Source organism: Mya arenaria, chromosome 5 (genome assembly GCF_026914265.1).
Source record: "Mya arenaria isolate MELC-2E11 chromosome 5, ASM2691426v1".
Taxonomy (NCBI): domain Eukaryota; kingdom Metazoa; phylum Mollusca; class Bivalvia; order Myida; family Myidae; genus Mya; species Mya arenaria.
Genome location: NC_069126.1, coordinates 61,230,986 through 61,255,344, shown reverse-complemented (window position 1 = coordinate 61,255,344; position 24,359 = coordinate 61,230,986). Strand labels below are relative to the sequence as shown.

The 24,359-nt window shown below is 38.2% G+C and overlaps 1 protein-coding gene across 2 annotated transcripts in view; it reads left to right on the top strand.

The window, feature by feature from the left end:
• The first annotated feature begins 2,613 nt into the window (after positions 1 to 2,613).
• Positions 2,614 to 24,359, top strand: part of LOC128234186 (uncharacterized) — a 29,888-nt gene continuing 8,142 nt past the window's right edge. For both annotated transcript variants that reach the window (XM_052948250.1, XM_052948249.1), the window contains exons 1-10: positions 2,614 to 2,812; positions 7,491 to 7,635; positions 8,481 to 8,668; positions 10,667 to 10,882; positions 13,725 to 13,843; positions 13,991 to 14,129; positions 15,737 to 15,883; positions 21,750 to 21,959; positions 22,546 to 22,656; positions 22,836 to 22,878. In XM_052948250.1, the coding sequence (XP_052804210.1) occupies positions 2,740 to 2,812; positions 7,491 to 7,635; positions 8,481 to 8,668; positions 10,667 to 10,882; positions 13,725 to 13,843; positions 13,991 to 14,129; positions 15,737 to 15,883; positions 21,750 to 21,959; positions 22,546 to 22,656; positions 22,836 to 22,878 (1,391 nt within the window). In that variant the 5' untranslated portion in view covers positions 2,614 to 2,739. The remainder of the gene's footprint in view (positions 2,813 to 7,490; positions 7,636 to 8,480; positions 8,669 to 10,666; positions 10,883 to 13,724; positions 13,844 to 13,990; positions 14,130 to 15,736; positions 15,884 to 21,749; positions 21,960 to 22,545; positions 22,657 to 22,835; positions 22,879 to 24,359) is intronic.

Below are 24,359 nucleotides of genomic sequence, written 5' to 3'. Positions count from 1 at the left end.
ACTTTTACTCACATGTATAATTATTTTGTATCATTTGCTTTCACATGCAACTTAATTCTCAGAAAATAAATGTTTTGCCTTTTTCGCAATTTCCCCCAAATGCTCATTTTAACACTCTTGTATCGAAATTATGACAGCCATTTATTCATTAAGAACCGAGAGTTTAAGCTTTAAAATTTATTAGTAGTCAACATTATATTTTGTCCTATGAGAAGGCATCTAAGTTTGAGAATAGAATATTGAAATCTCTCATTGTTTCAAATAAACCCGTTGACTCGAACTCGCTTGGCTCGAATTCCTCGCTGGCTCGAACTGAATGTTATGGACCTACTTCTTTAAACTGAACGTAAGCATTCCCATTTGGCTCGAAATTTCCGACGCCATCGGGGTTCGAACGTATATATATATACATGTAACATAATATTTTCACAAACGATGTTTGATTTTAGAACATAGTATCTGTAACGGGTACAACATTAATTTTAGCATTTTTGCTTCTATAATAGCATGTTTAAAATGTTTTTAAAATAAGGATTCTGCTCTTCTGAGTCTGAAATAAGTGAGTGTGAGTACAGACTTAGACTTGAGACCGTTCGTAATCACTTTAGTGGATACGGGCACTGGGCTGGTATTCAATATTGGTCGTAATTAGATCCTAGAACGATGTAGCTAATCGGATTATGTGTTATTAATAAGTGATCAATGGAGTGAATGAAGTCAATGACGTAGGCACATAAGATTAACTCAAATTGAATATTGAATAGCGAGAACGCAGCTATATCCACATGATTCTGACAAAAGAAATCAGCCATCTGCCGAGTTAAGGGTTTATTTGTTAATATATGATTCTAAACTGTTCATTTTCCAGTACTAAATAAAGCACTACAGAACGCATTGAATGCACCAATTTGCACCAGTGTTTTCAAATAAATCCGGGTGTGGTTGTCGGTTGAGACGGACATGCCCCCTGCCACAATTATGAATCCATATCAAAAGAAGGCTAGCTACGCCCATGGAGTACTATCCAAATACTTATGATAATAAAATAACAATACAAATAAGCATATAGACTATCTCTTTTTTATGTACATGGACATTTAAAAATCATATAGGGGAACATGGTGGTATATGTATATATACATATACTGGACTAAATGTCCTGTTCTCAGAACACTTTCGTAACAATGAACGGACCACGAGTCTTGATCATCCTTTAAAATATACCATTCTTACATGTTTATGATTTTTTAAGATATATGAAGTATATAAAATTTCTAATTTACATAAGATTAGACTGGAGAAATGAAACCATATTAAATAGTCAGAGCTGTGGGACCACTTTAGATGTCATTTATCGCAGGTCTCGCAGCATTTTGGGTAAACTTTTCTCCTCTGGCGAAATCCCATGAACCAGTGGGGGAGGGGTGGGGTGGGGGAAGGGATGGGGGAGGGGTGGGGAGGGGTGGAGTGGGGGCATGTTGTACCCCCCCCCCCCTTTGGCTTCATTTTTTTAAGTCACACATGGGGATGGGACGGTGTCAAGACGTTATGCAGCCATTACAGTCCGTAGGCAGACCTTTTTTAAAACCCTTCTTAATTTTGTATATACATTATTTTCGTGCCAAACTCCGTATGCAGGCTTTTAAGCAGACAAAAGAAAACGGTTTCAAATAGCTGTTGGACGTGGACCTGGCCGTTTACCTACTCTGAACACATAGGGTTATCTTTTGGTACAGAAAAACTATCCAGGGTACTTTGTATAGTCCTAAGAGTTCTTGTTTTATTTGCAGGGACAAGTCATTGGCTACCACCTACCGAAAATCCATAACAAAAACTACCATCTGCTGAGTGGTGCTTATTTACAAACCAGTGTACCACTTTTTTTCAAACGTCGAGTATGATAACAATATACATTTCTTAGTCATCTTCCTCTTCCTCATTTTCCTCCTGATAATCATCATGATTATGATATCCATTTACATGTATTCTTGTTAAAAATGTCGGGTTGTTACAGATTTGTTAGCTGTGTTCTCTTACGCTCATTTTTAAAGCTCTACCCACGGTGGAAACTGTCAAAATGAACGACCTTTATAACAAACAGTTGCTATATGAACTAGGTTTTTAAGGAAACTTCAGAAAGAAATTTCTTTGAAGAATTGATTGTTAATGAAAACAAATGAAATACATACAAGGACACGCTAGTCGTTATTTAAAGCTGCACTCTCATAGATTAAACGTTTTGACAACTTTTTTATTTTTTGTATTGGAACGAGCCAATTTATGCGAAAATACATGGAAACCAGTGATATAAGACTGCTGACAAAAGATCAGATCGCATATTTACATATTTAAGTTCAAAAGTTGATGTTTTATGCATTTTTCTTAAACCGTTAGTAACGCTTTTAGCCATAAAACATTAATTTTCAAACGGAAAAAATGAAAATCTGCTTTCTGATCTTTTGTCAGCAGTCTTGTATCACTAGTTTGCAGATATTTACACAAAGAATCAAAACGGTAAATCTGTGAGAGTGCAGCTTTAAAAAGCGCTTACCAGCGATCGTGTCGTATAGTACTTAAGCTTGAATCAATAATCTGTACCCACTCGTTCACTTAACAGCGATACTCGCCAGTGGGTCGTTGAAAGGAGGAAACGAAACCTTAAGATGATAATAATAACTTAACATTCCCATTATTTAAAGACAATATATAGACACTTTGGATATCTAACTTGATAGTGAAATGTGGGTCATGGCGGTTAAATGTGTCATGATTATTTTGGTTTTATTTGGAATATTACAAACAGCTTTATGTTGTAAGTTTTTCTTTTCTATTATCTTCTTAAGGTAAAACGGGGTATACTTTCGTTTCATATGTCGTACGCTTAAGTGATTTAAGCATTGAAATAACATTACGTGGTTGGATGTAAATAGAAAACAGAATGTAAAACTATTTATCCTATACCTGATATTTTTATAAAGCCTGAAGGTTTGTGCTATTAATACCTGTGTATGATTAATCAGGTATAATTTGTACGTGTCCATAAACAAACATGTTCAAGCTATACTAGTATTGATAAGTTCAATTCATGTACCATTTTAAACCTTATAGTATTCAGTCACACATTATTGACAATGTATTTCAAATATGTATTTCATAGATGAAATACCGACAATTGTAAAAAAACAGGGCCATATATCTCAAAGAAATCTTTAGCGTTCCAGTTTTAAGTATCTAATTTTTGATTTAGTTAATTTTTATACTTGATTTTTCAAAACCAAAATAAGCTTGATAATCTAAACTGACACTATTATTTAAAATCGGTACATATACATGTATACATGTATAACATACATATATTTTGAGCGATAACCTTTAACTACTTAATAATACATTTATGAAAACTATTAAATACTGATAACAATATTGTAACCGTGTATGTAATAGCTAAAAACGTTATATAAAATTTTAAATGATTGGTGAGTGCTAAAACATTTACTACGATCTACTATCGTATCGTAAGGTAGAAGTGCCTTGTTTTCTGCACCTTTCTTTCAATTTAAACATGATAAACTTCATAAGAACCATTGTCGACATCTATTTATCCTTTTTGGTATATTAAACAATTGTTTTGATTGTGGTAATTTTATTTTGGAGTAAGGGTGCATCTTTTAATATGATTTCCTTTCTAGTTTCAAAACTCTTCAAAGGGATAGGAAAATACAATTTATACAAAAACAAAAAGGTGATTAGCTTCATCTCGTCTAATATGGGATTAAAAATCGTTCGAGAAATTGGGCCAAGAGTATCGTGTGTTTAAAATAAATCCTCTGATAGGAAATAGGTCTTCATATCTTTAATAACATTGAACCGTCACTGTGAAACTGAAAAATCCTTAGAAATTCCTAGATACAGCTGTTGAACACAATACTAGAACAATTAAATCATTTTATTTTTCTATGTGTAATATTCGATCTCTCTTCAAATACCTGTACGATATTAATCGATGATTTCAAAATCATAAAGTCGAATATCGGGGTAATAGCAAGCGGCTGTTTCACTCGACGCTGTGTGGATGAGGGTGGGGGCGTAATGGGGCGGCATACTCTTTCATCCAGGAAACCGAAGAACGTTTTTTACAGGGATACAAGGTGGTTCGATATACCCTGAGAAAAATGTGTAAATATGTGTCGAAAAAGATATATCCTAGTGTATTGTACACACATGTAAGGGACTTGGGGCCGTATTCAATAAACATCTTAGTGAATATTTTCAACTGAAAGGGAATTTCGATATTTTTGACAACGGTTATTTTAAATACCCCCTACTTTTCATCAGATTTATGCATATGCATATATTGTTTAGACCAGTTTCTTGCTTGTTTTCATATTTTTTGTGTACAAACATTGTTCGTTTACTTAAAATTCAAATAAGAAAAAAGTGTGTGCAATGTTTCACTAAGTTGAAAATTGTTACTAAGATGCTTATTGAAATCGGCCCCTGGATGGATATAATTTTAGGTACAAAATGATTAACCATTTGCAATAATTACCAATATTAAAGCCACTGTACAATAATGGTGTCGGGTATTTATCCTGGGAACTATATACAGGCATTCCTTGTATTGTTCCCGGAGCTGCCGTTATGTGTTTACTAATCATTATATCGATGAACTAGGATGATAAGCCTCAAGGGACAATTCAATACATGTCAACCTGCAGTCTCATTTCAATGGTGACCACCCATGCAAGAAAACATGAGCTAAGCATACAATTTAAAAGTGATGCAAAAACTACACATTAATGTTCAATTATGATATATTTTGAGCCCTCTATCTCACATATATTTATTCACAAGTCCATTAAAATTTTCACAGCTTATTTTATCTATGATCACCATAGGTAGCAGTATCGGTCAGGGACGGCGATTGTGTAATATACTTATTATTACGTAGATACAGGATAACTGTTTGCTTCAGTGTAAGATCGCAGTATATTTCACTGATTGGGCAGTATACCCTATATTCCACGAGTGCCCAGCAACGAGTGAAATATTCACTTTTGGTGTTCACGAGTTGAAATATCTAGCAATATTACACAGTAACTTTTTTCATCTTTTCATTATATGCATAAAATGGCAATTAAATGACAATTTATGGTCAGAAAAAGTGCGTCAAATTGTATGCGAACGTAACATCATCTCGGAAATGAGGTCATTGGTCAGTGTACCTCAGCCTTCGTGCGGTGACGTTTGATTTGGACGTGAGAATGGGTCAAACAATGAACAATATCAAATTGATATTTTCACTGTTTGGAACTATCAATTTTATTTTACTGTATAACTCTCTACCGGAAAGCATTTAATAAATAATTATATGCAGTCACAACTCACAGGTGACAAGTCATGCAGGAAAACATTCATCAAATATAAAGATATGATAAATATTACATGTGCATGTGTTACATTATATTTATAAATGTTGTCATCAACATGTCTAGCATGCAGCGACCCTTCATTAATGACAGATCAGGCAAACTAATACCATTCCCGTGCACTTCTACATTAAGTTTGATTAGTTTAAATATTATTTATTAAACAAGAATTGTAGAGTTAGTTATGATAACTTAAACTAAGTCTTTCTCGTTGGCACGACTTTACGCAGAAGTGTGGTCTTGCGTAGGTAGGGGAAAGTGGAATGCCTGGAGGAAATCCACTTGTCCGGCTTGGTGACCACATGCACCCAAGCTGGGAATCGAACCCAGGTCGCATTGGTTGCAAACGAGTGCGCTAACCATTGCGCTAACAGGAAAATCACTTTTAATAAGTAATGAGGTAGCATACCTCGAGTTTGAGTTATACCTCAAAAATCATGAACTTTGTTATTAAGTAAATGAAACATTTACTTTACTTAGCTTTAAAAACTTGAAAATCAACTCCTTTTAAGACCAAAGCATGTAGGTAAAATTAATACATCTTTCTTTTAAAATAAACTCTTAATATTAATTTTGATTAATATTATGCTGCAATAATTTTCTTATACAATTAAATAGAACCATAAATAACCTCGTATACTCTTCCCTTATTTAACGTTGTTGGGTATTAAAAAATGGTGTTTGTAAACTAGTACAACAAAGAACTCGTCCGCTCCCCAAACTGCGTGATTCTTGCAAATGTTGAATCTTTTTAAGGTACTCGCTCGTGTTTTTTGGACCGAGAAATAGTTTTCCAAGTATTGCGTATGAAACACTTATTTTATAATTATTGTATTCTTTGATATCTTTGATTATCGCTTATGAAAATTGTGGTCTGCAAAGGCGATACGTGACCAAATATTAACATTTGCTGAAGGGTTCCAGTCTTTGTTACTTTAGTTTACAGTAAATTACAAGCAGATATATCATTGCTATTGTGATAGAAAGCAGAGATAGAAGTTATCTTTGTTTTAAGTCATCATTCGAAGGAAAATATTGCCTATCGACGTAGGATTTATCACTTGGTATAGTAAACACACTGTTTTACACTTCTAATGTTTTGCCACACTTTATTTCGTCATATAGAAAGAAATGCATTTTCCAAAAAAACAAAAACATGATCGAGTCCCTTGTTATCTCATTACATCAACAACAATGGCTTGCTGATAATTATTTTCTTCTTGCTCCTTTCTCATGAAATGAAAATTATCTCTCGAAGCTACAATTAAGAAACATTTTCGTGTAGTTTTGTTGAATTATTTACTCATTAACGTAATATGAAGTGTGATATATCTCCAATTATTTATCTAAAAGAGAGACCTTTGTCAAATAAATACAACAGGCAAAAATGAATCCCCTTAACTGTCTAAATTGCAATAATTATTGCTACGAATCAGGAATTTTCTATCGGAAATCCTAGTTTGTTCAAGGTTAAAAAAGTCAAGATTTTGTCTTAAACTGCTGTAATATTATTCAGAAACGAAGTTCCCCCTGCAATTTAAATTCATCCGTACATAGATCATGAATTAATATTTCTCGAGTTTAAACTGGATTAATTTCCCCATGTCCATTCTATTTCATCCCAGTCCAATTGTTGATGAATCAGTCCGTCCGCCCGTCTTTCCGTATCTACATGTTAGGGAAGTCAAAACACCGATGATAAAAGCATAAAATTGACAATGTCGAAGCATTTTTTTCACAAAACGTGACATATCAAGCAATATGTAATCCCCATTTGCGCTTCCTTAGATGAACACATGTTCCTTCATTTGCATTAACAATCCGATGAAAGTAGCATTTTCGGAATACTCCTGATACTTAATAAAACGACGCTTGCATTTGGTCATGCGATCTTTTATCGCAGTAAAATGTATGCAACGTCGACGACACATCTTAGTAAAGATCTGCCATTAATGGTGTAAATATAAACATTGAATTTTTTCAAATTGCGGTTCATCTGTGTATGAATATATTCGTTCAGTCCACGGGTTTCATTTCTCTTAAACATATTTCCCTCCGCAGATGAACTGCAACTGACTGGTGGGCAAGGCGAAGGTCAAGGTCAAGTAAACGTTCGTCAGAGACCGGGCGAGGTATGGGGTGTTGTTTGTGACCGAGGGTTTGGGTCCAATGAGGCGGAGGTCGTCTGTAGACATCTTGGATACAAGTAAGTAACCTAGTCGTTAATTCAAAGGTCGTGCACTTGTTAAATGTAACTGACCAGAGTCATGGTGAAGGTGGTACAGTACAGCGGACTGTGGATTGGGGATGGTCTGTGACAGCGGGTTCCCTCAATTGGCACCACTGTTACTAACTATGGCTGACCAGAGTAGGTAGAAGTTATACAGACGCGAGAGTACTCCGCGGCCATTTTTCATCAAAAACTTCCTCGGACTACAATGGCAGAAATCTTTACATATAACAACGCTGCAAGTAGATCGCGTAATTTCAATTTAGAAGTTTAACTTAATGACTTTACTTTGGGGAATCTTAATTATTTTTGCAATAATTCACTTCATTGGCGATCAATTTAAACTGAGATATATACTATATGAATGTAAAAACAGTACAATTAATTAATACTATTATTCAAAAAATTACGAACAACTTAACTAATGTACCGACGTACACACGGGGTTGCTTTCGATGGAAATGGCCGAGGAGTTCCGACTGACATGGATTGTTGGTGATATAGTCAGCTAGATTCCTAGGCGTTTATTATGTTTTCAATGAAGGGCCGTTGCTTTTTCTGGACAGAGTAAGAGACAAGGTCAAGATTTAAAATAAAGTCTCTTGTTTGCCTTTTTATTACAAATGGCAAAACCATTTTGTGTGTTTTCGTTTTTGATTTTTCAACTTTTCTTATGCTGTATAAATAGACAGTAGGCTTCTCTTAAAAACAATCGCCATTTTAACTTGTCACACGCCACATGCCGGCAGAATTTTAAGTGGTTTGTATTGTTATCTTTAAACAATGCGAAATCAAACATGTGCCACTGATTACCACTTCAGACACGCTCGGGTCGAAGACAAAGTGTACAAGGAGAGTTATCCCCAATATGTACTCGACCAAGTGAGTTGCCATGGGGACGAACGTGACCTTGAACACTGTAACCATGACAACTACGGAACACATTCCTGTTATACAAACTTTTTCTCCCCTGCTGGAGTCTGCTGTTCAAATTCTTCGACTTTTGGAGGTAGGTCGAAATACATTGGTTGATATCGAGCTACAACGGCTGATATCGAAATGCTAAGGTTGATATTAAAATACAAAGGTTGATCTCGAAATACAACTGTTGATGTCAAAATACAACGGTTGATATAAAAAACAACGGTTGATATAAAAACAACGGTTGATATCGAAATACAACATATAAAATACAACGGTTGATATAAAAAAAACAACGGTTGATATCAAAATACAACGGTTGATATTAAAATACAACGGTTGATATCAAAATACAACGGTTGATATAAAAAAAAAACGGTTGATATCAAAATACAACGGTTGATATCAAAATACAACGGTTGATATCAAAATACAACGGTTGATATCAAAATACAACGGTTGACGATATAAAGAGCTTGAGAACTTCAACGTCAGGGACAGATTTAGGATTTGACCTTAGAAGGGGCGCACCTTGGTAGCGCAACAAGGAACGTACGCCCCTTCCTGATCAATACGAAAATACATAGTTTTAATAGTCATTCGGAAGGTTTCCAATGAAACATTCCTTCTTTTAAATCTGAAATAGTAATTTCAAGTGCAATATTTTCGTATTATTTCTCGGATATTGACGTAAAATCAAATTGAACAAGTTAGAGGGGGCGCGGGTCGGGTACGCCCCCGTCTAAATCCGCTTATTGAACGAAATCCACACAGAGCAGTTTTCGACGAGGGAATGTTATAATAACCAGCAAACCATTTTCAAGAGATATTTTCCCCATCACTAAATCATCAGTAAATGGTTTTTCATAAGTAAAATGCGTTGGACAGAAAAATAAGGGAACGGCTTGGAAATCAAAAGATTATGATCATATATACCATTATTTTCCTCCATTGTATCTTGTACGTGCTGTTTGTGCGCCGACCAAATTTAAGGAAGTTACAAAGTGCAACAGTTAAACTGTAAACAATTGAATTATTGACTTTCTCGATCACACATTGTTTTGTTTCTTTCTAATTTGTTCGATTCAAATATTGACTAAACAGCAACGAACAGACGTATATACATTTTAACAAAATGCTTGTTTTGCTGTTTGAAGTAATTTATTTAAGATTTTATTACAATTGCCTTCTGACAAAATGAAATATTGTCGGCACATATATCGTATGCCCTAATTGTTATGAAAAATATATTCCTAAATTTAAACCTAAAGGACTTGCACTCTCACAGATTGACCTTATTAACACTTTTTTTTTGGCTTGGAATGAACTTTTTTTTTTCATTTATGTTTGGAAACTAGTGATATAACACTGCCGACAAAAGATTAGATTGCACTTTTCATATTTAAGTTCGAAATGTATTGTTTTATGGCTAAAAGCGTTACTAACGCTAAAGAAAAATGAGCTGTTCGTCATAAGACTATAAAAACAATTTTTGAACGCCAATATGAAAACCTGCGATCTGATCTTTTGTCAGCAGTCTTACATCGCTGGTTTCCAAACATTTTCACAAAAAATGGCTGATTCCGAGACAAAAAAAATAAAATGAGTCAGAACGGTCGATCTGTGAGAGTGCAACTTTAAGTACCAATATTTCAGTTAGTTAATGTCTACATAAACACACAACATTCACACTTCAAAAGGTTTGTCATATAAAACATCAGATATTCACTTTGATATATTTTATCTTTCCCGAGTTACTAGACGGCACACAAAATAGGTTGATACAATGATAGTGAAACAAACAAAAAAAAACATATGATTCAGGCACAGATAGAAAATATTTACATTTATAAATGTTGTTTTGAATTTATAGCTACGTAGCCTCATATTCCCCTGTTAAAGAAGCGCCAAATTATCGCATATATGTTTAATCTGTATCCAAAACATGTGCATTTTCATGTTTTGATCATTTAAATCAAATAAGTTAACACGATAAAGCGTTAAAATAAAGTAAAAACAAATCGAAAACATATATTTTGCAATACAGTGCGCCTTTAAAAGTTTTTTCCCCTCTTCTTTCCTACAGAGTTGGTTGGAGGAGTATTTGTGAGCGACTGTGGAAACACGTGGTTGGAGGCAGAATCCGCTTGTGAGTCCCTTGGAGCCGCCCTCACCTCCCCCGCCCACTTCCACGCCTCCCTTGACAACAATGAATTCGCGGCCCGCCTCTCCCGCGGGGGAAACCTGACACTCGGGCCGTTTTGGCTCGGAAGCTTCTTTTCACCGTGGATTTGGTCTCATGGTAAGTTTCTGGGAGTCGCCCTTGAATGAATTTGTACCATGCCCCTCTCTCGTGGTCACTGTTACTAAACGTAGAAAAAAAATGTTGAAACTGAATAACTTTTCGTAGTTAGGGTTGACATATCTTGTTTGAATTTATACAAATATGAAGTCTTATGTAGGTAGGAAAATGATAATTTGCATATTTCAACAACGATAACACCTTGATAAATTGTTTAAGTTCCATACTGAAATACATGTATTACTAGTATATGTCTGTCTTTTTTCACATGGTTCAATTCAGCCTACACCAAATCGAACACATGTACATAGAAGATGATTGTTTGTTTCAAATAAGATCGCAATACATTTCACCGAGTGAGGACCAAAAGCTATATTTCACACTTACTTATAGTGTTCACGAAATGAACGATTTTTCGATCTTACACTAAAACAAAAGAAGAATCCACTTTTTGTTAGAGTTAAAATGAGAAGGGCTTAAATTTAAAAACAGTATAAATATCAAACTGATAGTTTCACTGTTAAATAAATAGTATTATATTTTTAAGTCACTAATGTACCTCTATAAACCATCGGAAAGCCAACAATAAAAGAGAGTTTTACATGTGCTTAGAACAAGTCCCGTATATATCCCATATATATACACATATCACGCCTCCAATATAAATGACACAACGCCATTGGTCCAGGACTGGTCACGCGGTGACCCCATATTTTCCCATATTGGGTCATTAAATTTTTATCGTATCAAAATGGCGTCAATTTTCCGATTCCGATAAATATTTAAATGAAAAAATGAAACATGTAAAGAGGTTGACGACGTGATATATACGTTACGGGGTTAGTAGGTTCGCTCTCACCCGATATAGTTTCCTTTGCCCCGTATATCCTATATCGGGTCACCTACTAACCCCGTAACGTATAACAACCTTCTTAATACTGCTATCTTGTAAAATTATATTTCCTAGGCAGCTTCTCTCAGAAAACCCTCATGTGGCTATTTGGCCATTAACAGCCAGTTTCGTGGACAATGTAATTTTAAAGCATATTGCTCCCTAATAATACACCACAAACATTGGTATGCTCACAGAAACCCATTGCATGTAGAATTATATGGTTTTTGCCCTTATAATTTGATTTCATTGAGTTTTATGACCACATATGTCTTCCTTTCAGCTAACGGCTTTTTCTTCCAGACAAACTAATTTTCATCTTTACATCACAAAAACAATACTAACAAAAAGCAGCTTATACTCACGAGTTGAACAATTTTGTCCTCATCAAAATGTTCTATATATATCCCAGACAAGATAAGCTAGACAATTTTAAATTTTAACAATAACCGGACACCACATACTAGATTAAACATCACATGCTACTCCACATTACAAAAGAACAACACGCATTAGGAACATGGCTTGTCATTGGCAGCAAATATAGATCAATTGAAAAAAAGTTGTTTTCTAGTTGAACTGTGTCAGAAAATCTGGAAAAAATCATGGAATCGAATACGACATTCTGGATCACAACGCAGTGCGAAATACTTTTTTTTTTATTATATACAATACTAGTTTAAAATCAAACAGAATGACGCACTTTTTTGGTTTTATGACGTCATTTAAACATCACGCAATAATTCTGCTAACGTGACGTCGGCAGAGTGGTGTACGACCGTATTACACTGCATAGATGATTATGCACTATGCTAAATTCGACTTCCGACCCCCTTACTCGTTTGCCGACCCCTTCCTCGGCTTCCGACGGGGTTCCGTCCCCAACCCCTTACCCAGGCTGTCGCCCCCTTTCTCGGCTTCCGACCGGCTTTCGACCCCTTCCTCGGCTTCCGACGGGGTTCCGCCCCCCCTCCCCAACACCGGCTGTCGCCCCCTTACTCGGCTTCCGACCAGCTTTCGACCACTTACTCGGCTTCGGACCGGCTTTCGACCCCTTACTCGGCTTCCGACCGGCTGTCGCCCCCTTACTCAGCTTCCGACCGGCTTTCGACCCCTTACTCGGCTTCCGATCCTCTTACTCGGCTTAAGACCCCCTTCCTCGGCTTTAGACTGGCTACCGACACCCTTACACCGGCTTCCGACCCCTTACACCGGCTTCCGACCCCCTTACACCGGCTTCAGACCCCTTTACTCGGTTTCCGACCCCTTACAATGGTTTCCGACGCCAGTACAACGGCTTTCCGCCCCCTTACATTTGCTTCCGACCCCTAACACCGGCTTCCGACCCCCTTACTTGGCTTCCAACCCTTACTCGGCTTCCGATCCTATTACTCGGCCTTTGATTCCCTTACTCGGCCTCCGACCCTCTTACTCGGCTTCCGACCGGCATCCGACCCCCTTCCCTGGCTTCCGACCGGCTTCCGACCCCCTTACTTGGCTTCCAACCCTTACTCGTCTTCCGATCCTTTTACTCGGCCTTTGATTCCCTTACTCGGCCTCCGACCCTCTTACTCGGCTTCCGAAAGGCATCCGACCCCCATCCAACTGGCTTCCGACCCCCTTCCTCGGCTTCCGACCCGACTCCGACCCCCTTCCTCGGTTACAGACTTGCTTCCGACCCCCTTACTCTGTTTCCGACTAGTTTCCGACCCCCTTACTCGGCTTCCGAACCCCTAACTCGTCTTCCAACCGGCCTCCGACCACCTTCCTTGGCTTCCGACCCGACTCCGACCCCCTTCCTCGGCTACAGACTTGCTTCCGACCCCCTCACTCTGTTTCCGACTAGCTTCCGACCCCTTACTCGGCCTCCGAGCCCCTAACTCGTCTTCCGACTAACAAACAAGCACACAGGACAGGTTATATACATATCTAAACCCTTTTTATATTCAGGTTGTGTACTCGCGGAGGAGACCAATCCAGCAGTTCTGCACAAGGTGTGGCTGACGTCTAACTCCCCACAGTTGTGTGTTCAGCACTGCAGCCTGCTGACAAACACCTTCATTCTTACAGTAAGTTAAACTGTTTTTTTCGCCGAAGTATCGACCATACGGTGTATTGACTGATTGGTCGATTTATTTGTAATTTATTGATCAATCAGCGATGTTCTGAGCATCAACATTTTTGTATCTGGCTCGATACTATTTATATTTCGACAGGGAGACACGTGTGCCTGTCTCCAACAGAACACCGTGGTTCCGCGAGTTTCGCCGACGAAATGCTCCGCTTCCTGTCCCGGCGACGATAACCGGTACTGCGGGGCCGCTGACGGCAAACTCTGGAATATGTACACAACTGGTGAGTTTAGGGATTATGTAGATCCTGAAGTTATCTTAGATAACCAAAGTTAAGCGTCGCTGTCGGGTACCATCAAACGTATCCCCGACGGTGAATTATAAACATTGGTTTAACACATGACTCGGGTGTCTCCGTCGGCATGCTGGTCTCTTTTCACAGGGACGCTAACCGCCATCAAGGGAGGTAACCCGCTGAATATACGCAGTACCTTGGATATATATAACCTATCAGTCAACCGTCATATATGATTCTTATCATTATCCTTAATGTCATGCCTGAGTGATTCCAGTCATTTCATTGGCTTACTACTTTTACAGGCCAATCAAAACTCTCAGATTCATTGTACTCTTTATTTGAGGTTAAATCTAAGTTGTTTATTGGAAACAGCCCAAGAGGTTTGACAATGATAGATCTTAATTGTACGCATAGCATCATTGCTCTGGTGTACGAGAATGCGAACCGTTTGTTCACTATATATTTAAGGGCGTTTCCGTTGTCGAACCACATTTGTCATTGTAATTGTAATATTATCTCCTATTGGAATTCTTATACGTACGTAGATATCATAGTTTTGATATACAAAACGATCCTCTTCACCTTGACCTATTTACACTTACTGTTTTGGTTTTGAACTACACGATTACGAGAACGACATTCAATGACAAACACACGAGTAAAGAAAAGCGAATTCGCGATGTTTGATTTCAAATGCTCGAGATTGTGACTTACAATTTGATGATTTATTTTATTTTATTTTGACCCGGCATTATAAAATTTCCACAATGCGAACAATGATTTTATGACAAATTTGAACTTGCAATTAACGTTTTGTTTAAGTAACCTAGGTTTAGGAGCATGATAAAAATTGTTTACTTCTTGATTAACATATGCGACCGCGCTCTCTTTAAGTTCGACCAAGTTCAAGATTTCAACGGTGTGACTTATGATTTCGAGGGCAAACTAGCATCACGCGGCCTGCCAGTCAATCCAACTGATCGAACCCGGCTGACCAATCAGTGTCCAGATATTACAGGGCTTATCAGTTGCCCGTTGCTATCCACCATGCCCCTCGACAAATAGCACTTATCAACAGTAGTGTAATGCGCTGTTTTCTATGTATAATATTTCGTCTGCTTCTGCGTACTAGTCCGATGGTCCTTATTGATGGATCACGTGAACTTTAAGGTGGCGCCTTATCGATGTCAGATTGGATTCAAATGTAACTTACGATTGTATACAAAAAAGTAAGAAAAAATCAAAACCGTTTAAATAGTACAATATTCTATGAGTTCTGGACATGCATCTTTATACACTGTCGGAAACAGCGAAACTTCAAGTACAAGTTTAAAGAAAAAAATCGCGAGGACTTTCAAACTTTTCCATGAACGTGTGTCTACACGCACAGTAAAACGAATGCGTCGTATTTCGCAACATCTCTAATTTTAATTACCTACGTGTTTATTATTTTCAGCGTTAGATGATGTGCTCTCCATTCTTTAAGAGTCCGGGGAGAACGATGTTAGCCAATGCCTCGTGCTAGCCAACTAAGTGTGTGCACTACTTGGTTATACGTCGTTATTTAGTTCATATGTTCATATCATTCCCAGCATCAGACGGATCTCTGTCTATCCTAAGAGAGCCGGGAAAAGATGACGTCGGTCAGTGCGCGGTGTTGGTCAACAACAAGAACGTGGGCAGTAAGAAGCTGATGACCAGTCAGTGTGAGCTGGACAGAGGATACATCTGCCAGGACTGTAAGTGAAGACTGCTCGTCCCACTATAAACGACATAATACAACAAATGGGTCCATATGATACGGTCTACCGTTCTGAGTCTGAGTTTAAAGCTGCACTCTCACAGATTTACCGTTTTGTTTTTTGTCATGGAATGAGTCAATTTTTGCGTAAATATCTGCAAACCAGTGATATAAGGCTGCTGACAAAAGATCAGATCGCAGATTTTCATATTTCCGTTCCAAAATTTATGTTTTATGGCTTAAAGCGTTATCAATTTTCGACCTTAAATATGAAAAGCTGCGATCTGACTTTTTGTCAGCAGTCTTATATCACTGGTTTCCATGATTTTTCGCATAAATTTGCTCGTTCCAAGACAAATTTTAAAAAAGTTGTCAAAACGTTCAATCTGTGACAGTGCAGCTTTAAGATGCAAAGCATAAGTGGTTATGCGCCATGTTTGTTAACGTTTGATGTACGTCAAAGGAGAATTTATGAAAAAAGCTTAATGATTGAAACTTATGTGTAGTAGGTATAACTGAAGTGTGTGAGTGCAAGCACAAGATTTGTCTTTATCTGGCCAGTATCACACGATTTATTGCCCTTTAAATCATAAAAAAGATTAAAAAATACCGATCCGGGACTCTTACTTAGTAGCTTAAGTACAGAAATAATTGAAACTTCAAAGAAATATGTATAACATAAGTGTGATTGTGCATGGGTATGGTTTGTGTTAATTTGGTCAGTAACACACGAGTTATTGCCATTTAATTAATGAAAGAGGCCCATTGGGAACCATTTATATAATTTATTGTCAAAACCTAGTAAAAAATCCATGAAGTGTGTACCACCTTAATGTCGTCATGCATGTACTACGTGTGTCGTCTACATTGGACCAGTACCATCAGAGTTCTTGCCCTTTAAGTGGTGATATTATTATAATTGGATGTGTCCTTCTGAAGTGATATCAAACGGAATTTAAATTAATAAAGTGAATAGCAATCAATACTTCAAAGAAATTCTGAGCTAACAATAGCAACTCTTATATTTAAGTGAACAAATAAAACAGTACTATTTTGGGAATTTTGCCCAAATTTGAGTCTTACAATGTTTGGTTCAGTTCCTCTGAGGGGAATATCAATTTTCAAATGAGCTTGTTTAATACTTCTTGTGTAAATCGCTTTACTAATTTCACATCACTGAACGCTGATATTTACTAATTTACATTAATTAGCGCCCCATTATACTAATATCACGTCAATCTTCATATAACGCCACTGAACTCCTCCATTCACTCATATCACGTCAATGAACTCCTCTTTTCACTCATATCACGTCAATGAACTCCTCTTTTCACTCATATCACGTCAATGAACGCCTCTCTTCACGCATATCGCGACAATGAACTCCTCTCCTCCCTCATATCACGTCAATTAACTCCTCCCTTCCCTCATATCACGTCAATGAACAACTCCATTCACTCATATCACGTCCATGAACTCCTCTCCTCACTCATATCACGTCAATGAACTCTACCATTCACTTATATCACGTCAATGAACTCCACTCTTCACTCATATCACGCTAATGAACTCCTCTATTCACTCATATAACGTGAATGAACTCCTCTCCTCACTCATATCACGTCAATGAACTCTTCCCTTCACTCATATCACGTCAATGAACTCCTCTCCTCACTCATATCACGTCAATAAACTCCTCTATTCACTCTTCACTCATATCACGTCAATGAACTCCTCTCTTCACTCTTAACTCATATCACGTCAATGAACTCCTCCTTTAACTCATATCACGTCAATAAACTCTTCCCTTCACTCATATCACGTAAATGAACTTTTCCTTTCACTCATATCACGTCAATAAACTCCTCCCTTCATTCATATCACGTCAATATACTCCACTCTTCACTCTTCACTCATATCACGTCAATGAACTCGTCTATTCTCTCTTCACTCATATCACGTCAATGAACTCCACTCTTCACTCTTCACTCACACCACGTCAATGAACGCCTCTCTTTACTCTTCACTCATATCACGTCAACGAACTCATCTCTTCACTCTTCTCTCATATCACGTCAATGAACTCCTCCCTTCCCTCATATCACGTCAATGAACTTTTCCTTTCAATCATATCACGTCAATAAACTCCTCCCTTCACTCATATCACGTCAATGAAATCTTCCCTTCACTCATATCACGCCAATGAACTCCTCTCTACACTCATATCACGTCGATGAACTCCTCTCATCACTCATATCACGTCAATGAACTCCTCCCTTCCTTCAAATCACGTCAATATACACTTTCCTTCACTCATATCACGTCAATGAACTTCACTCTTCACTCATATCACGTCAATGAATTCTTTTCTTCACTCATGTGACGCCAATGAACTCCTCTCTTCATACATATCATGTCAATGAACGCCTCTCCTCACTCATATCACGTCAATGAACTCCTCTCTTCTCTCTTCACTCATAACACGCCAATGAACTCCTCTATTCACTCATATAACGCCAATGAACTCCTCTCCTCACTCTTCACTCATATAACGCCAATGAACGCCTCTTATCACTCATATCACGTCAATGAACGCCTCCATTCACTCATATCACGCCAATGAACTCTTCCCTTCACTCACACCACGTCAATGAACGCCTCTCCTCTCTCATATCACGCCAATAAACTCTTCCCTTCACTAACACCACGTCAATGAACGCCTCTCTTCACTCAAAACACGCCAATGAACTCCTCTATTCACTCATATCACTTCAATGAACTCTTCCCTTCACTCATATCACGTCAATGAACGCCTCTCTTCACTCATATCACGTCAATGAACTCTTTTCTTCACTCATATCACGCCATTGAACTCCCTTCCTCACTCATATCACGTCAATGAACTCCTCTCTTCACTCATATAACGCCAATGAACTCCACTCTTCACTCATATAACGCCAATGAACTCCTCTATTCACTCATATCACGTCAATGAACTCCTTTATTCACTTATATCACGTCAATGAACTCCTCTTTTCACTCACATCACGCCAATGAACTACTCTCTTCACTCATATAACGCCAATGAACTCCACTCTTCACTCATATAACGCCAATGAACTCTTCTCTTCACTCATATAACGTCAATGAACTCCTCTCTTCACTCATATTACGTCAATGAACTCATCTCTTCACTCATATCACGTCAATGAACTCCTCTCCTCACTCTTCACTCATATAACGCCAATGAACGCCTCTCTTCACTCATATCACGTCAATGAACTCATCTCTTCACTCATATCACTCCAATGAACTCCTCTCTTCACTCATATCACGCCAATGAACTCCTCTCTTCACTCATATAACGCCAATGAACTCCTCTCTTTACTCATATCACGCCAATGAACTCCTCTCTTCACTCATATCACGCCAATAAACTATTCCCTTCACTTACACCACGTCAATGAACTTCTCTATTCACTCATATTACGCCAATGAACTCTTCCATTCACTCACACCACGTCAATGAACGCCTCTCCCCACTCATATCACGCCAATAAACTCTTCCCTTCACTCACACCACGTCAATGAACGCCTCTCTTCACTTATATCACGTCAATGAATGCCTCTCTTTACTCATATCACGCCAATGAACTGTTCACTTCACTCACACCACGTCAATGAACGCCTCTTTTCTCTCATATCACGCCAATAAACTCTTCCTTTCACTCACACCACGTCATTGACGCCTCTCTTCACTTATATTACGTCAATGAACGCCTCTCTTCACTCATATCACGCCAATGAACTCTTCCCTTCACTCACACCACGTCATTGAACGCCTCTCTTCACTAATATCACGTCAATGAACGCCTCTCTTCACTCATATCACCCCGATGAACTCTTACCTTCACTAACACCACGTCAATGAACGCCTCTCTTCACTCATACCACATCAATGAACTCCTCTCTTCACTCATATCACGCCAATGAACTCCTCTCTTCACTCATATCACGTCAATGAACTCCCTTCCTCACTCATATCACGTCAATGAACTCCTCTCTTCACTCATATCACGCCAATGAACTCCTCTCTTCACTCATATCACGCCAATGAACTCTTCCCTTCACTCACACCACGTCATTGAACGCCTCTCTTCACTAATATCACGTCAATGAACGCCTCTCTTCACTCATATCACCCCGATGAACTCTTACCTTCACTAACACCACGTCAATGAACGCCTCTCTTCACTCATATCCCGCCAAATGAACTCCTCTCTTCTCTCTTCACTCAAAACACGCCGATGAACTCCTCTATTCACTCATATCACGTCAATGAACTCTTCCCTTCACTCATATCACGTCAATGAACGCCTCTCTTCACTCATATCACATCAATGAACTCCTCTCTTCACTCATATCACGCCAATGAACTCCTCTCTTCACTCATATCACGTCAATGAACTCCCTTCCTCACTCATATCACGTCAATGAACTCCTCTCTTCACTCATATCACGTCAATGAACTCCTCTCTTCACTCATATCACGTCAATGAACTCCTCTCTTCACTCATATCACGCCAATGAACTCCTCTCTTCAATCATATTACGCCAATGAACTCTTCTCTTCTCTCTTATCACGCCAATGAACTCCTCTTCAATCATATTACGTCATTGAACTATTTTATTCACTCATATAACGCCAATGAACTCCTCTATTCACTCATATAACGTCAATGAACTCCTCTTTTCACTCATATCACGTCAATGAACTACTCTCTTCACTCATATCACGTCAATGAACTCCTCGATTCACTCATATCACGCCAATGAACTCCTCTTCAATCATATTACGTCATTGAACTATTTTATTCACTCATAAAACGCCAATGAACTCCTCTATTCACTCATATAACGTCAATGAACTCCTCTCTTCACTCATATCACGTCAATGAAATCCTCTCTTCAATCATATCACGTCAATGAACTCCCTTCCTCACTCATATCACGTCAATGAACTCCTCTCTTTAATCATATTACGTCAATGAACTCCTCTCTTTAATCATATCACGTCAATGAACTCCTTTATTCAGTCATATCACGCCAATGAACGCCTCTTTTCACTCATATCACGTCAATGATCTCCTCTCTTCAATCATATCACGTCAATGAACTCCTCTATTCACCCATATCACGCCAATGAACTCCTCTCTTGACTCATGTCACGCCAATGAACTCCTCTTCCTTCATATCACGTCAATGAACTCCTCCCTTCTCTCATATCACGTCAATGAACTCCTCTTTTCACCTATATCACGCCAATGAACTCCTCTCTTCCTTCATATCACGTCAATGAACTCCTCTCCTCACCTATATCACGCCAATAAACTCCTCTCTTCCTTCATATAACGCCAATGAACGCCTCTCTACCTCATATCACGTCAATGAACTCCTCTCTTCCCTCATATCAATCACGCCAATGAACGCCTCTTTGCACTCTTTTCACGTCAATGAACTCCTCCCTTCACTCATATCACGTCAATGAACTCTTCCCTTCACTCACACCACGTCAATAAACGCCTCTTTTCACTCTTCACTCATATCACGTCAATGAACTTCTCTCTTCACTCGTATCACGTCAACGAACTCCTCTCTTCACTCACACCACGTCAATAAACTCTCCTCAGTCATTTCATAAAACTGGAATCCACATTTTACTTGTTGCACATCAACAAACTCTTCATCAGGTTCATCGCACCGATGTTCAATCGCAATAAACCTTTTCTCGGATACGGTGCGTCTTTTTAGTTAAGTGATTTTTGCTTGGAGATGTTTTCGAAATCAAATTTTAACTGTTTTAGTCCAGAAGAGGGAACAGGACTTGGACATGCTCTTCTTTAAGGAGCCGACCGATTATCTGTCAACGGCAGGTGCTCGGAAAGCGTGTCGGAACATAACCGACCACGAGCTAATAGGGGCGGACATTCTTGAGCGCCGGAAGCTGTACGGTGACTATGATGAACTCTGGGTTGACTTCAGTCGCGTCCGGACTGATATTGATACCTATTTAAGTAAGTTACATATAATAGCGGTATTTTTATCCGCCTAGTCCCTGTCCTTTCCACACTATGCATTTTCTTTCTTCTCATGTTATGTTTTTGAGCTTTGAACGCTTTAAAATCATATCTTGACGTTCACTTCATTTCATAACGCTATGAACATATAGTTTAGAATGCAATAGGGGTCAACAATACGCGAGAAACAAGGATAGAAGTTCGACTGGCAATATATCTTAGATTATATACGACCAGAGGCGAGTATTGAACTCGCAGCAACTCGTTATAGTGTTAGAGTTGTATGAGCATTTGAAACTTCGAATGGCTGACTCATTTCAGCTTCGTCAATCGCCACTGTATATTTAACATTACGAACGTGATATACGTTGTTCAAATGAATCACTTTCTCTTCTGAGCTAATAGTACTAGTCTTTGTATACTACACATTTGTTTAAGCGTAGTTTTGAATACATATTCTAGCGGGTATAAATCGGGTTCCCCCATAGCGATAATTCACGACCACTTGGGTTTCTGGTGGCCAAGTACAACACTAGATCACTCTCAATGGAAACGTTTATTTTTCTCATCTTCTCAATTTTAGACGTGTCCAGTTTTAAAAGCCTACAACCGAAGTGGTGTCTGTCAGTGACGTCACGGAATGTCAAGGCCAGCCTCACGTGCAACGAACGGCGGTTGTATACATGTACACCAGGTAAATTAATCTGGATAAACGCTAAATAATGCAAACTGACCATAAAGTATATGAAACATTTAATAAGCATTACTACTTTTCATTAGATGATGTTTTTCAGTATGCTGGTATTCTTGATAAATATTTATAAACATGTAATATATTTATCTTTGGCATAAACCTTATCATGTATTTTTCAGTGGAAGGACGTAGTCAACCAGTCACGAAGCCAGCTAACGGAGGGTATGCATTTTCCCTACCATGTTCATTTATTTAAACTTAGTAAACGCCAGTGTAAAGATACCACTGAGTGTCATTTAAATAAGAAAAGGTCGAAAGGTATGTCATTCAAATAATGTTTACGATTAATAAAACATTCTTTAGGGCACATTTGCAGACTTTTTTTATTTTTGATTGCATGTGAATAATATATTAAACCCATATAGCTTATTTATCTCTCGAAGCATTTGCGCTCTAAGGCAATATGTTTCTCCGCTGATGTGCACGTTCTAATTCGTATCATGTGGAATAACAAATGTTTGCATACTATGTGCATGACACATATCATCTGATTTTTTTTTTTTATTGCATATTAATACAAAATGATATCTATATAGCCTGCTTATCGTTCCCAGCAATCACCCCAAAGGCACAATTACGTTTCCCCGCTGCTGCCAGTAGCGTAGTTAGCCCTCTTATCATATGGATTCATAATTGTGATTGGGGTTCGGGGGTATCCCCCCGGAAATTATTAAAAACAATGGTGCATTCAGGGCATTCTGTGGTGCTTTATTTAGGACTGGAAAATGGACGGTTTTAGGATCATATATCAACAAATAAACCCTTTACTCGGCAGATGGCTGATTTTGTTGTTGTCAGAATCATTTGGATTCAGCCGCGTATAGGCAGCTACGAGTCTAGCTGTGCATGTTGTAGTTAATCGTATGTGGGTAGGGTAAGGCGACCACAACTACTGTTTGGAGAATACATCCACTAACCATTACACATATATCCATTCGGAACTCCTCGGCCATCTTATCGAAAACAACCTCGGATGTATGCCGGTACATCAGTTGAAGTAGTTCATAATTGTTTTAATAATATCATTAATTAAATGTAGTGTTTAAGAGTTGTATTTATTGATCTCAGTTAAAATTGATTGCCAGTGAAGTGTTTTATTGCAAACATAATTAAGATTCCCAAGAGTTAAGTCCTAAAGTTTAACTGCTAAATAAGATTACTACGCGTTCCACTTGCAGCGGACTTAAACGTACCACTTTTTGAGTATGTAAACCGTCCAAATACATCCGAGGTTGTTTTTGAAAAAAATGGCCGAGGAGTTCCGAATGCACATATATCACCTGATTTTAGTTTTCCCTGAAAAGCATTCATCACTTGTTTCTTTGAGCAAAAGTCATTGTACCAAGTGATATTCCTTTATTGGCAATTGACCGCATTTCTTGACAGTTCTTCTAGCGTTTTCTTTAGCACATTTACGTTTACATGTACTGATAGACATACCTGAAATGTGACCAAGTACTTCTGAAATGTTCATACGCAGTTATTATTGGAGTCACTGAGCCATTGAACAAGCTAAGGTACATAGGTCCATTTTGTTTGCTATTGCAGTTTGTTTGAACATGCCCCGTTTCATTGTACAGTAAATGGATGTACGATTGTATTTATGCTTAATGTGAGTTTAAGTGATGCTGTTCGATTTGTCA